Source organism: Mesoplodon mirus, assembly GCF_964341445.2.
Source record: "Mesoplodon mirus genome assembly, chromosome: 1".
Classification (NCBI taxonomy): domain Eukaryota; kingdom Metazoa; phylum Chordata; class Mammalia; order Artiodactyla; family Ziphiidae; genus Mesoplodon; species Mesoplodon mirus.
Genome location: NC_138976.1, coordinates 61,454,178 through 61,469,096, shown reverse-complemented (window position 1 = coordinate 61,469,096; position 14,919 = coordinate 61,454,178). Strand labels below are relative to the sequence as shown.

Here is a 14,919-nt window from a genome sequence, read left to right as displayed (position 1 = left end):
TAGTACAAAGGAAAAATATATTTTAACTTTCATTTTTAAAAAGATTGAACTTAAAAAAAAAAGCTGAGCATTCTAGTGACAGATCGCTACTTTTCAGTGTACTTCTATTATATGTTACTTTGTCAGAGACCTCTGCCCAACTGATAAACACTAGAACTTGGGTGGTGGCTCTTTGGAAACTTCCTAATTCATTTTGTTTCTTCTACATATATTGATTTTTACCATGTAAAAAAATTTTCTCCAAAAATATTTTTAAAAGGCACTGGAAAACCAAAAACCACATCCAATATGATGGGATGAACTAACTGTGTGACTCTAGTTGGGCTAGTGTATCATGTAAATGATCCGTTCACAAGCTTATCTCCGCAAGGGTAGGACAACTGTGTTACCCCACCACTGACCACCTTGACACATTCCATTTATATCACATTTTCTTTAAGATTGAAAAAGACCACTGTAGGTTTAGGACCAGCTGCTTCTGTTTAAGCCCAACTGTTTCAGAGCTGCAGCTACATAGCAAAGGTGTGATGTCATCTGAAGGCTGGACATAATATATTCTAACTGATCCTCAAAGTATATGCATGCCTCCCCTTCTGTGCATAATTCCCAAGACAGATTATATTTTAGAGATGTGCTCAAAGACATTGTAAAGTTAAAGTAACCCACATCACCATACCCTTTCCCCGTATCAACAATTACTTTGGTCCCGTTTTCTTCTGATATTTTTATGACTCTTAAAGAATTCAAGGACATACTAAATACTCATGTAAGAACGATAACATTTCTGGTTATACCTACGGAGATGCAGGCTGTCTCGATGTCCTGGACCTATGGTTCTTTCCATCCGTAAATTTCTGTTTCTATATTGGATAAATATGTGTGTATGAAGATAATATATTGATTTAATTAAAAAGCCACATGGCAAAGCAGAAATATATATAACAGAAGCTGCGGCTTCTAAGTGAAGGTTCACGGGGAAGCAGGGAACGGTGTACATAGTTAACTTATTCACACCTAGATGCATGGAAACACACATACACACATACACAGAGCACAGAGAAAAATGGCGTGCATTACTGGGTAAGATGGCATATGATTCTGCATGCTTAATCACAACAAGCACCAACTGCAACAATCCTTCACGAGCACGGCAGCTTGGGGGTCATGTGACCACTGTGGCCAATCTTTACAGTGCATCAAAAAACATCTAAGCTGGATTTTTTAATGTTTCAAGTCCACCATGACTGGCACCCTCCACCCCCAGCAGGAGCAGCCAATGGAGGTTTACTGACCTGTCTCTGCTTCGGCGAGAGGGGAAGGCGGCATTGCAGCCAGCCACCGTGCAGACGTGCATCTCTTTCAAGTGAACGTTCCTGTAGTGAAGCTTCACGCTGTAGGAGCTTTTGAAACTCTTCTTGCACACATAACAGATTTTGGGGTCTGGGCTAGAACACAGATCACCTTCTGGGGAGAACTTTTGAGGGCTGCCGTAATTCAGAGATGATGTAAAACTCTCGTGCAGGGCTGCCATGCTGGCACCCCCGCCATTGTACAGTCCGTACTGGCTCATGTAAAACATGTCGTAAGTGGGATCTGTAAACTCTTCCTTCACCTTGATGACGTCCTGGTGAGAGGGCTCACTGTGGTTCTCGTCCGGCCTCTCACTGTTCATCAGGACTTTCTCGCTCACCTCGCCGTGCATGTGCTCATCCCCTTCCATAGATTCCTCACCTAGTTTGGGCTCCGAACACTCAGACTCGTTCTCGTAGTCCCGCTCAGGTTCTTGATCCTCGGAAGTCATGCTGTCGGCCCTTCTTATTTCAGTCCTTGAAATGCACCGGGTCCTGCTATGCTTAGAAAAGTCCTTCACAGACATGCCTGGACTCATTTCCTCCTGCGAGTGGCAGTGATTGTCATGGCTCCCGTCGTTGACCACAGCTCCGCCATCATTGGGGTCATCGTCTTCGTCATCAAACTCATCGGCAGTATCAATAATTTCCTTCTCGATCTTCACAGGCATGCTGGACTTCCTGGGCTTCTTCTTGGGCGCCAGGTCGGCACTGGGCTCATGAGTGGCCATCATCACTACTGGCGCTGCTGGCTCAGAGGGTAATGGGGGGAGCTGCTCTATGGTACCACTGGTTGGAATGATGGGACTGGTCGGGAGGGAGGTTGGAGGACTCACCATTTCCCCCGGAGTGAGTAAACTTCTATAAAACGGAGGAACTGGTTGGACAGTCTTTAGCCCAGAAAACACCAGCTGGCTAGGGAGAGGATTCTGTAAGACGGGGTCTAGTGGGGGAGTGGTAAAACCCATTGGGGGCCGGCCAGGGCTTGTGAGTGTGAGATTTGATTTTGTACTTGCTATGACGGGGGTGGCAGCCCCTGATGTGGCCCGAATTAGATCTTTGTCTCGGTTATTCCTTAGCATAGGCATGTGAAGGCGAGGGTTAGGGTTCGCACTATGACGGTTACGGCTTCGGAGGGAGCTAAAGACCATGTTGCAACCTTCGATGGTGCACCGATGTTTGATCTTCAGGTGAACAGCGTTATAATGGATTTTGAGAGTACCTTTGTCATAGAACGTCTTCCCACACGCGTTACAGAACACTCTTCCTTTCCTAGAGGCTGACCCCATCCTTCTCATCCGGTGGATCCGGAATGAGCTTTTTGGGTGTTCGGTTTTGGGCAGATCACTGACCGGGGCGGAATTCTGAATGGGGGACACGCAGGCTGGCTCAGTTTTGGGCTCCACATTAGTAATGCTTGTCAGGGCGTTTCTATTGGGCGTCTGGTCGTTCTTGTAGGGTGTGGGAGACACTTCAGATTCACTGCTCTCGTTATATTCATTCTGGGTCGAAAGACTGGGTTCCCGCAGCCTCAGTCCTGGTTGCTCTAACAGCAACCCATTCGGAGGCAATCCTAGCAGCGGGGCTGAGACCGGGTTTATGTACTGGAATGGCAGCAGGAAGGCGAGGCTGTTGGGGATGTTTTCAAAGTGATGAATGCTGGAAGGGTTGCTGTTCTCTAGATGGGCAAGGAGGCTGGGACTCCTGGTGCGATTATTGCTCTCAATGAAAGTTCTGATGTCTGAGTCTGTCTTTGAAGACGGTACAGCTACGGCCTGCCCCTCTTTCTCCTGAATGGCCATCAGCTCCACAATGGATTTGGTTTCTCCGAACCGCAGAAACTGCTGAAGGGTGATGATTTCCTCTTCTCGAGACATGATGGCCCAGCGGTCCAGCACCTTGCCGGCAGCATCCTGGAGGCCACATCAAAGAAATGACAAACACAAACACAAAAACTTATTGACTGTGCATGATTATTCAGTGCAACCGAAGGTGCTCTGTCTGCTCATGGAACATCGAGAGCAGAAAACAACATGCAAGCACGGTTAATACAAGTCGATCCACAAAGCATACTTTTCTGCCATGCCAATGTAGTCATTAGAGTCACAGTTAGAGAAACAGATTGAGTTGAATAATGTCAAAGCAAACAAAACGTAGACCACTGGGGCTCCGTGATCTAAAATGCCTACACTACTGCTACTTTAACGACAATGGCCTACAGACTATGCAAGTATTTAGCAAATATTAGTACAAGATGTGAACTCTTGCTGTGAAACCCAGTGTATGCCAAAAAAAAAAATGGTACCTTAATCCTTATCAAACAGTGACACCATAGGAAGGAATTGAGTACATTTTTCAAATTTTATTTCTTCAGCACAAGCACTGGATTCAATGATGTAAATTCCTTTAAATAGGAGCTATTATGTGAATTTCTGGATCAAAAGGATGAACAAAGTAGCATTACCCCCCGATACCCCCACTGCTACGCTGTATTCCCCCCCACACACTTTTTAATGGCTATATTTTCGTGTCATTTACCAGTAGCCTATTTCATAAGGCAGAGTAAGGAAAAACAGTAATTGCACTTTTCTGAACATTGATTGTAATCCTATGATTCAAAGTTTGAGTTAGACTTAGCGTATTTGACTTTTTATGATCTTGTTATAAATGACAGCTATACATATCTAGAAAGTAAACATGTGATGGATTTAGATAGAATAAATGTGTAAAAATGTTGTCTCTCAACATCCTCCTCTGATAGCAGACAGAGTCCACAGAGAATACACATCAGTAATCACCAGACTATGTGTTGTTAAATATACATTAAAAAGCATTTCACACTTTCATTTTTGCTAGTAACTATGAGATACGCCTGGAGGTCGGACTTAAAAATCCTGCAGTGTAATGTCAGGCAATCCATTTCAGTATGGATTGAGAAAAATCTATTCAAACACTTAAATAATGACGCCATCGTCTTCTAGGGCACAGCGTCTTCCCACCAGTACAGGATACTCAGCAACCCTCTGTGAACAGCACTTGCTCCAACCCTTGACTGTCACTTTACAGAAGCATAAAATCGTCTTAAATAACAAGACAAGAGCCTTATTAATTACAAAGAGGAAAATCATAACATTATAATGGAGAAACCTAGCAGACATCACCCAAACCAAGTTGTCCAAGAAACATTACCCAGTGATAAGGAATATCACGGACCTTGTGTGAGATAGATACATATGTGTATATATTTATACCGAGAAGGGCACACTGCTGCTTCCGTGGCATGCGTGCCAAAAAATGTATACCTCAATCTAATTATGAGAAAACATCAGATAAACCAAAACTAAAAGGCATTCTGCAAAACAGTCGCATGTATTCATCAACGTGTAAATGTCGGGAAAGATTTTTAAAAACTCAAAAGACCTAAGACTGGTTACGGAGTGGAGGAGACTAAGAAGACAGGACAAATAAATGTGAGATTCTAGGGATCCTAGACCAGAAAAAGAACACTAGTGGGAAAACTGGTAAATGTGCAATAAAGTCTCTAGATTAGTTAACAGCATGGTATCAATCCTAATTTCTTGGTTTCAACAACCGTACTATGCTCATGTAAGATGTTACGTTAGGGGAAACAGGATAAAGGGAACTGTACTATTTTTGCAATGGAGAATTCTCTCTCATAGACCGTTCTACTCAGCCTTGCAACATGAAATTCTCTCTGGACCACAATCGTATGGTCCGAATCATGACACCTAAAGTTTGATAATAAGGCAATACTTGTCATTTATTTAAATTACTTAAAAAAGAAGCTCTAATAGTTACATGGTATTCCTTATAAGGCTCATTGCTAGCATTCTATCATTTTATATGTGTGTGGGTGTCCAGTCCTACACAAATTGTCAAATACAGATGTCCCTCCCTCATCTTGCAGGAGAAATTAGCCTTCAGATCAAACACTCTCAGACAGCTGTCTGTTCACATTAGTCATACAATGATGTGTATACACGGTGACTCTGGATGATCCTAGAGTCGGGCAGCAGCCATTTTTAAAAAACTTATCACTCACAGCAATGGGTCTCCCTTCCATTCTTTTCTGAGGCAGGGAAGTAAAGGAGAGTGTTGGTGTTGTAAATAAGCAGAGAAATAAATTGTGATTTTGCAGAGATTATCTCATTTGAGCAGTATAATAGCTTCCAGAGCTCAGCAAATGTGTAACAGATGAGACACCAGAGGTGAGATGGCTTAAGGTTGCGAAGATACTAACTGGGGTCCAGGACTTGAACCCAGAAATTCTGACTCCAAGTTCGCTGAGTTAAGTGACTGTCATCCATGAGGCCATTTTGCAGGTGGGCACACTGAGTCTCTGATAACAAGGAGCAGGACCTCTCCTGAACAAGGCTGGTCTCCAGAGCGCTGTAATGTCCTCTTCTACACTATTTTTCTTTTACCATCAAATCCATTTTCTTGATTGTTCTTTTATGGAGGCTTTCACTATGGAAACCCAATCTGAGCGAGGTACAGCCATTTCTTCCTCAGGTTCTTCCCAGGTAGCCTGCACCTAAATCTGCATATCCATAATGTACTTACAGAGCTGGCAGCCTCCGGTATTAAAACAGGCCTTAGAAACCATAGCAACTGATTAAACCCACCTGAGGCATCTCCTTTCAATCACCCTCCTGTCTTCCCTCCCCTAACGGTACACAGCAGTCCCATATGGTTTCTCTTTTCTCCTGGCCTGCCACGATGCCTGCTATTTCTAAATCTATCGCCTTTCAGACTCTTTTTTAGGCCTGAGTGGCTGTCTCCACTAAAAAGGAGACTGTTATGTTAAAGCACTTACTTCTGGTGGAAGAGGTCCAGGCTACTTTGCTGGTAGCCTGAATGATAAAAGAGAAGCTTCATTTATTGTGGTAACAGAAGCATCCATTTATATTTACACAGAAGGACAACACAGTCTCTCTGTAAACAAATGTGCTTGGGGACGGGACAAATATCTACATTGCATACTCCCAACTGGAGTCCTCCCGACAGGGTAACCTCTGGATCCAGGCAATGTGAAGTGCCACCAAAGTTCTTTCCAAAGAAGCCATCATTCATCAAGATGATCTAAGACCATCACGTTCCTAAATAGAGAAACTGCAGCAAGAAACAAAGTTGATTTTCTCATGCAACAGAATGGGTCTGAAAGCTCAACGCTAGGAATGAACATCAATTTTAGCATATCCTCGGATTAAACTGGTTGAAGGGAGTCAGAAATCATCAAAGGGAAAAAAGAGAGGCCAAGGTTCTTTTTTCCTGAAGATCTTTGTGACAGAAGTAAGCACGATGTGGTGCAGTGATTCTCAAACAGTGGCTTAAGACTCCTCTGTTAAGACAAGACTTTCCATGAGTGGTCCACATGCTATTCAAAAAGGGCTACCCTGAGGGCTATTATTTTCCTAAAACCAGTCTGTAGGTAATTGAGAGCAACCATTTGGAAACCTTCGGGACAATGGGACACTGCTGTAACAACTAAAGGCATGATCACTTCTTTTTAAAGTAATTTATTTTTATTTTATTTTTTTGAACTTAAGTGTTGGCTCAAGACTGATTGGGGGGAAACTGGTCCTTCCTCACAGATAGCTTGAGAAGTAGAGATCTATAATCTAGGCCCCCTTATCATGTCAAATACACTTTACCAGAGTAATTAAGAGCCATAAAAAGAATTAGGTATTATCATAGAATAAATACTAATAAAACAAAAATTCAGTCTGTTAGGCCACTAGGAAATCCTGACTACTGACCAACTCATACTGGGATGCTGGTCTTGTGTATGAATGATAAATCACATCAGAGTGCGTAACTAGATTCTTGTCCTTCCCATTCGATTTTGTAGTTGGTGAGTCAGTTACTTTAGGCTTCCCCATTTGTAACCAGCGTTCAGTGACCTTGAACCCTCTGCATTGGGAATTATTATTTACGAAATGAGGATAATAAGATTTACCCTGTTAAGTGAAATGCAAGGTATTAGGATAAGTATTGATTTCCTATGACAATAACTGGCTATCCTATTAATTAAAAGATGAGTAACACCAAATAATCCAGACTTATAAACCAGTTTTACTGGGTTCAGAAAAAGTATACAACACTTAAAATATTTACATCTAAGCATTTGAAATGAAAAGACTTCCTTTTATTATTCACTGGACTGGTGATTATATCACTCAGTAGAAATCTGGCACCCAGTTCTACATGGCTCCAGAGTGATTTTCTAAAATCTTTCTTGCAGTAGGATCAACGATCATGGTTTCAATGGTTTTATTTGAGCCCTTTCTTCATATCAAAGCACCTTATATGATGCATAGTTTTAAAACCAAAGTCAAATAAGACTGTTTGGTTTTTCTTATTTGAGGGAAAGGGAGAGTAGAGAAGGAAAGATGTAAAGACATTGAAGAGACACCAGATAAGAGGCTTTGGGATCATTAGACTGTCAGGTGACCGCAAGCCCAGAGAATCCCCAGCCCAAGAAGGAACCCATCTGTGTTCACAGCAGGCCACTAGCATGCCAGAGCACGGAGGGAAACACTGCCTTTCTTTCCATGCGTGGAAATGAGAGAGGAACACTGAACGTAGCAGAGATCTAGGAGACCTAATACTGCTCTAGCAGTATTCCAATTATTAAGAAATCAGCAAATAGTTTAACTCTAAAAGACAGGTGCAGAATAGTTTCATTTTCTATTCTATTTAATGAACTTCTTGTCAGTCAAATTTAAGGCACAATTTAAAGAAAAAATCCAAAAACGATTAGCTAAAAACTAAAAACATTTCCCCTTTGATCTAATTTTAAAGCTTTTAATTTTAAAGCTTTTAAAGCTTTTAATGAAATGTGGACCACCTAAAACAAAATCAGAGGTTTATGAGATGTAGTTTTTGATTTCATGTCTACATTTGTAGTGTACTATCTTAAGGAAGTATTCCACCCTAACCATACTGGCAACTTATTTTCATGACCAGTTTCCCATTGGAATTTTCTATCCTTTCTCCTTCAGGATGAATTCAGATATCAAGGCAAGAGAAATGTGGTTGAGTAGAAGGTAGAGAAATGACCAAATTTCAAGCCTATCCAGCTTGGCACTTGTATCACGTAAAACTGAACTGTAATTGCTGAGTTAAAAACTGATGAAACCATGCTATGCAAAACTTTAAACATAAATGTTGCCAGGCTTTCTAGATGTTTAAGTCTTAAGGGTAAACAAATCATGGGAGATCTACACAAAGGAATACTAACTACTGGGCAATAACGAGGAATAAACTATTGATAGAAGCATAACTTTAAGAATGAAAGAAGTCAGACCTAAAAGACTACAGACACTACCAAGCCAGTCAGAGGAATCATTGTGGAAAAGTAAGACTATAAGAACAGAAAGGAGATCAGTAGTTGCCAGGGGCTGAGGGTGGCAGAAAGGGATTGACTGCAGAAGAACAGAAGGGAACTTTGGGGAGTGACGGTAACGTTCTACATCATGACTGTGCTGATGCGAATATGACTGTATCAATTGTACATGTAAAATTGGTAGATTTTTTTGCATGGAAAGTATACCTCAACGAAGTTGACTCAAAACATTAAACCATGAAAAGTGCATGAAATCTCACGACTCAACCTTCACAATGTTCCCTATTTATATATGTATATAGACCATCTTCTTGTTTCCTGCATTCTGCTGTGACCAGAAGAACAAAGACCCATGCCTTCCTCCCCATTCTCTCCTATCCGTAGGGCGTACACAACAATCCACTAACGTGAGGAGTAAACATGAGAATTTCTATTTAGTTTTTAACCTAAAAAGACAATTTTTTGCTAATATTACTAATTTAGAAACAGCTTTACCTATATTGGGGCGCAAGCTCAGGTATTTTTACGAAAGGGGTGTGTAGTCATAAAAATCAGAGGTTGCTTCTCTACGGAGCTAATATTGACATGTGGCAGGCACGTATCATGCACACGTCTTGTCAAACACTTTGGAAGAAGTTGATGAAGGGCGTCAGTCAGTTAACTCACCATGGCTCACCTTCACCTGTGCCTTTGTGCCGGCCTCTTGGTTGGGTGGATGCGTGTCAAGGAAGTGACCCAGAAATTGGGAAATATAACATTTAACTGCTGGGTCACTTCAGGAGCAAGTGATGGGCTCAGACGATTATCTCAGATGTCATGAACAGGGGCACTCCATCAACTTCATATGGGGGGCTGTAAACAGAGAGCTCACGGATACCACCTGAGAGTTGGATAGGGTTGGCTACGATGACTCAAAGCACTACCTACGGTTTTAAAGAAAAAAGCTTACAGGAGTCATAAAACTTTCAGTCCTCGTCTCTCCCATTCTCCCACTAGTGACCTGTTTTGGAACTCACGTGGGTCCATATGTAACAAGCAGATATTTCAATTTTAAATTGTCTTTCTAAAGTCAAGTTACTTTTAAACCTCTTCAGCCAAACAGTTTAACTGGTCTGGGCGCTCTCCACTCACATCAGAGCTCTTTTTTCCCATTTTTTTGTTAGATTATATTTATTTCTCTATATGACTTGGCAATCTGAAGTGTGTACAGGTCAAAGTTTGTGTGTCTGTGTGCCTGCGTGTATGTGTGTGTGTAAGCAGGCGAGAAGGGGAGATGAATAAAAATGGTGAAACAAAAGAAATTCTTATTGAAGATAATAGATTCTGGGAAGCACTTAGGGAAATTTTTTAAGCAATATTGTGATAATTTCTGAGAAACACTTGAAATTATGTGGGAAAACAACTTGGCATGCTTATTTGTTTTAGCAAATTTACATTTAAACACATATTTCCGGGAGGGCACTGACTGAGAAAGATGCACCACTATAGCATATACAATATACACTGGAGCAGTTTGCTTGTGTAAGTAAACAAAATTACACTCTTCTTTATTCACACAGAGTTCTCTTATGTGACTGTGCTTTCCCAGTGTTTCAGGCTAATGTTTCCAGGCCAGCTGAAACAACTGTAATATCTGTAGGCAGAGTGAAGCATACTCATTTATACCATGATTGCACCAAATGGTTCAAATTAGACTTGATAAAAAAAAATCAACATTTGTTTTGGGTAATGAAAGCCCTACTCAATTTCCACGATTTGGAAATTTGTGTTTTGCAGAATTTCTGAAGAGCATCACTTTACCTTCAAAATACAATGTTGACCAGTCCATTCTTGCTTCCTCTGCCTGTTCTCTTGCTTTCTCTAGGACAGAGGTGTCCCATGAGAAAGAATCAACAGAGTGTGGCACAGACAGAAAGGAAAACTTCCAAAGAAAAATCAAGACTGGACTTTGTTAACATTTATGCACATTTATCCCTTTTGGAAAACAAGTATGCTTCCCTCATAAACCGAAGCCCATCGTTGTCATGAAATGAGTGTGTGGACATCAGAGCTACGTATATGTTGGCTGGCTGTGATTACAAAAGCTGGTGCTAAATTCAGTACGCCCAGATTATAAAGAACTTGCTTGAAATACCTTTCCAATTCCTCTTTTTTTTCCCCCAAGGAGAAATTAAGTCTATAGGAATATCCACCACTGGTTAAAATGATAGAACTCTCAAAAAACTTTGCATTAAAGAAGTTTCTGTCAAGATGAGAATCTTACTAGTCCTTGCTAACACTGAGGTGTCCTCTCTATAAATACTGTTTGCACATAGGGATCAACTTTAAAAGTTACTTATCATGTACATGTACGTGTACACAAACATGCACCTGCACAAAAAGACTACCGTCCGGGGGTCACTGCACAAAACATTATAAATCAGTCTTATTATAAGATTAAAAATGCTCCATAGTGAAGAACGGTAGTATACTAAGGTAAGGCATATCAAATTACTTGCACAAAAAAGTACAAAGTTAAGGAATACTTCTTGGATGAAACTGGAAGTTTGAAGGGAATGGCCCTTGACTGCAGTTGGGAGCAGAAGGAAAAAGCAACATGGTAATTTTATGTGATTTTTAGGTATGGCTTTGATAGATTTTTCAATATATAAATTTCTATCATTTCTTTTTTTGATCCATATTTGAATCTATTTTTTTAGTGAAGATATATTTTAGAAGAAAAAAATTATTGATAAATTGATCACCTCTAACCAAGATAACATCAAAATACCAGGGCACTAGTTTTAAACGGTTCTTGTGATTTTTAAAACATATTGTTTGACTTTTGATAAAAAATTCACTTTGTTATAGAATGTTCTTGACTATGGACCAGATAAGAATATATAATTAATTCAGAGAGGACTATCACTTTTCCCCTCAGTACCGGTCTGTACAGCATTTTTATTTTAAAAACTGTGATTATGATAGATCACTCTGGGGTTACAACATATTTAATCATAGAAACTTCAGCTAAGCTCTATTAAAGGCCTGTCAGGATTTCTTCTCTGTACCCAGGAATTTTAGCTTGTCTAGCTTAAAACCAGCTCTATGCATTTCCTCTATGGGTATTTGTTTGCAAATAAATAAAGCAGTTGCCTTGCGCTTTGCCATCTGAAAAATTTTCAGAGGAGTAAATTACTTTCTTCAATGCATTTCAACAATTGCATTTCAAAGATTCCAAGGTATTTTTCAAATGACCTAGCTCCATTGTAAATCAAACCTGAGAAATTTTTAAAGACATGATACATTTTAATATTTAATAACAGGGATTTCCCTGGTGGTGCAGTGGGTAAGACTCTGAGCTCCCAATGCAGGGGGCCTGGGTTCAATCCCTGGTCGGGGAACTAGATCTGCATGCCGCAACTAAGAGTCCGCACGCTGCAACTAAAGATCCCGCATGCTGCAACTAAGACCAGATGCAGCCATAAATTATTTATTTAAAAAATTTGATAACACTATCTTAGGAATCGTGTAAGTTTCAAAATAGAAAATCTTAAATCCAGCTGATCTTCATTCTTATCATATCAACCTTTAATATAAAATTACCTGTGAGCCTCTAAGCACAGAATACCTAACCCTATACTAATAGGCTAAAACAGAATTTGTATCTTCAAGTTCCAAATTTTGATTATGCTTAATATAACTTACACATATTCAACCTTAGAGGAAAATAAAGAACATAAGTGAATGACACCTGAATTCTTCCTTTGCCAATGACCAGCTGTTATGACTGTCAAATCACTGAAACCCAGTTTCGGTTTTCTCATGGTATAGATAAGAGAAACTAAACTTTACTAAACTTTCTAAGCCTCACTAAACCCAAATTCCCTTATTTGACTATTTATTCCTAGAATCTGGACATACAAGACATTTCAATTAAAATGTTTCAAACCCTAAACTAAAATTTTCCCTTTTAACCAACTTGTGTACGTACAACTTATTTTCAGAATATTTGTGTGTATGACTGAAAATATGCCCTCATCTGATTACTGATTGTTCTATTAATATATTCTGGATGCTTCCTTTGATGCTTCTTATCGGTGATGTGATTAGAGGTACTAATTCTTCTGGATTAATGTTTACTCCTGGTCAATTTAATGATCAGTTCAAGTGAAAACTTCACTTGAAAACTAGGGAAACTGCTCAAGAAGTTCCTACGAGGCCTTGGGAAGCGCCCCCCTCCCCCAAATCATCACATCAATAGGGTTTGTGAAAATTCTGTAAAACTTGAGGCTCAACCATTCCAAACTAAATGTTATACCTCCATAAAGCTATATAAGTAAATATCTGTAGATTTCCAGCGATCTCTGCAGTTCCAAGAAACAGCAGTATTTGTATAAGGACAACAAAGGAACAGTTTGAAATCCTCATAGAAAACACTAGAAACGGGAGGAAGGAGAAGGATGGGCCCTGCAAGTGGTCTTGTTTTCTTCTCCCCTCAGACATACAGATAAAACCTGAGTCCTTGGACAGCTATAAATCTGCTTGCTTTGTAATAAACAACACTCACCAGAGCCCTTGCTAGCATTTTTGCTTTGAGCTCTACATCTTCTAGTTTACCTTTCTTTCCATAACCGATGTTCTGCCACTGAGTTTGTAGAAAGCTTCCGTCTATCTAGGCGTCTGTGCTGGGGCTTTACGTATCTAAACACAAACTGCCAGAGACCCTGACATTTCCTGATGGGCTTTCTTATAATGTCTGATAAACAGTAAAAACGGGGGCAAATTTTTTTTTTTTTTTTTTTTCCACGACGAAGGTGATTTTCAACATTAGGTAAGGGCCAAAACCTTGGAATGAATTCAAGGCCACAACCTTCAATCTCTGTCTGCAGTCTGTCTGTGCCACCAAGATCCTCAATACTGGTATGTTATCCCAGCTTCCAAAGCTTGAACGGCTCACGTATTATACTTTGAATCACTCCACAACTGAAACTGACTGAACCACCCTAAGGAACTTTAACATATTCATTAGGATGTGAGGGAGCAGGGGGAGAAAGGAACTGAACACTCACTAAGCAGCATTCGATAAAACACATACAGGACGGAGTGTGTGATTGAACAGAGAGATATATTGAGATTTAACTTTGTTCTTCTCTGGGTATAAGAATGGCGGTAGAACACAAAGATTAATTTCCTGCTTTAGCATTCATCAGGGAACAACACATTATTACTTGTAACACATACACAAGGCTGTTGATGGATATACTTTCCTTTGATTGCTCAGATTAAATGTGTTCCTATAAAAGGCACCCTCACACGTGTGTGTGTACTTATAAATCTACGTACGCGTCATCAGTTTGAGTTTCTATGTATTTCTAAGCAGCTATCAGTGTAGCTATTATACGTTTTATTTGGTCGCAAAGTAGAGGTGATTTTGGGATTGGTGGCTGACTGAAGAAACAGAGATCAGAAACGGAAAAAGCAGAGTAAATAATCAACATATGTTACTATAACCCCAAACTCAGAAATCCAAAATAGAGGAGGGGGAAGCGTGCATTACGGAGCACAAGGTAATAACCGCATCTGTATGCCTTAATACCCTCTTGTCCCAGCAGTCCTGACTTTCGAAGCAGCCCACTTCTCGACATTAACGGTAGTCATTTGGAGAGCAGCAAACGTGCCATTAGAAGCACTTTTACAAGTGTATATTCATCCACCAATTAGCTTAATGTGGCCGCTTTCTGCATATTTTCTATCCAGGCTTGCACAAATCTTATTAATATTTCCCCCTAGCGCTTTGACAGATTACCTTGTCATTACGCATCCTAGAGCCTTTTAAACAATATGGGTAAACTACTGTTTGTGAGGTTAATGACAATTATCCCCTAATTACTGCATAAGTCACTCAGTCCACTTTATCTCATAGGCAGGGTTCTGCTCTGTGTATCTGCCATTGTGTCACTGTAAATGAATCTTGTATTGCTATGTTTATCTGCCATTGCCTTGTAAATTATACTGACAGAAGAATGAACAAATTACTGCATGTCATCACTTAAATACTGCTTCTGAAATTAAAAAAAAAAAAAAAGCAGCTTCGGCACAGTGCTTGAACTGTGATTCTAGCAGATCACAATTAGTAAAAATGTATTTAAAGTTTTCTGTTATATTTCAAGGCAGATAGCTTGGAATTTATAGCGAAGTCACAACAATGGCACTGGGGGG

At 40.2% G+C, this 14,919-nt stretch overlaps 1 protein-coding gene across 12 annotated transcripts in view; it reads right to left on the bottom strand.

Moving 5' to 3' along the window:
- BNC2 (basonuclin zinc finger protein 2) overlaps nucleotides 1-14,919 on the bottom strand; it is a 436,262-nt gene that overhangs the window by 24,270 nt on the left and 397,073 nt on the right. For 7 of the 12 annotated variants that reach the window (XM_082604098.1, XM_082604103.1, XM_082604105.1 and 4 more), the window contains 2 exons: nucleotides 1,293-3,262; nucleotides 795-860 (listed from right to left, as the gene is read on the bottom strand). In XM_082604098.1, the coding sequence (XP_082460224.1) occupies nucleotides 795-860; nucleotides 1,293-3,262 (2,036 nt within the window). The remainder of the gene's footprint in view (nucleotides 1-794; nucleotides 861-1,292; nucleotides 3,263-14,919) is intronic. The other 5 variants (XM_082604102.1, XM_082604104.1, XM_082604101.1 and 2 more) reach the window with 2 other exon arrangements.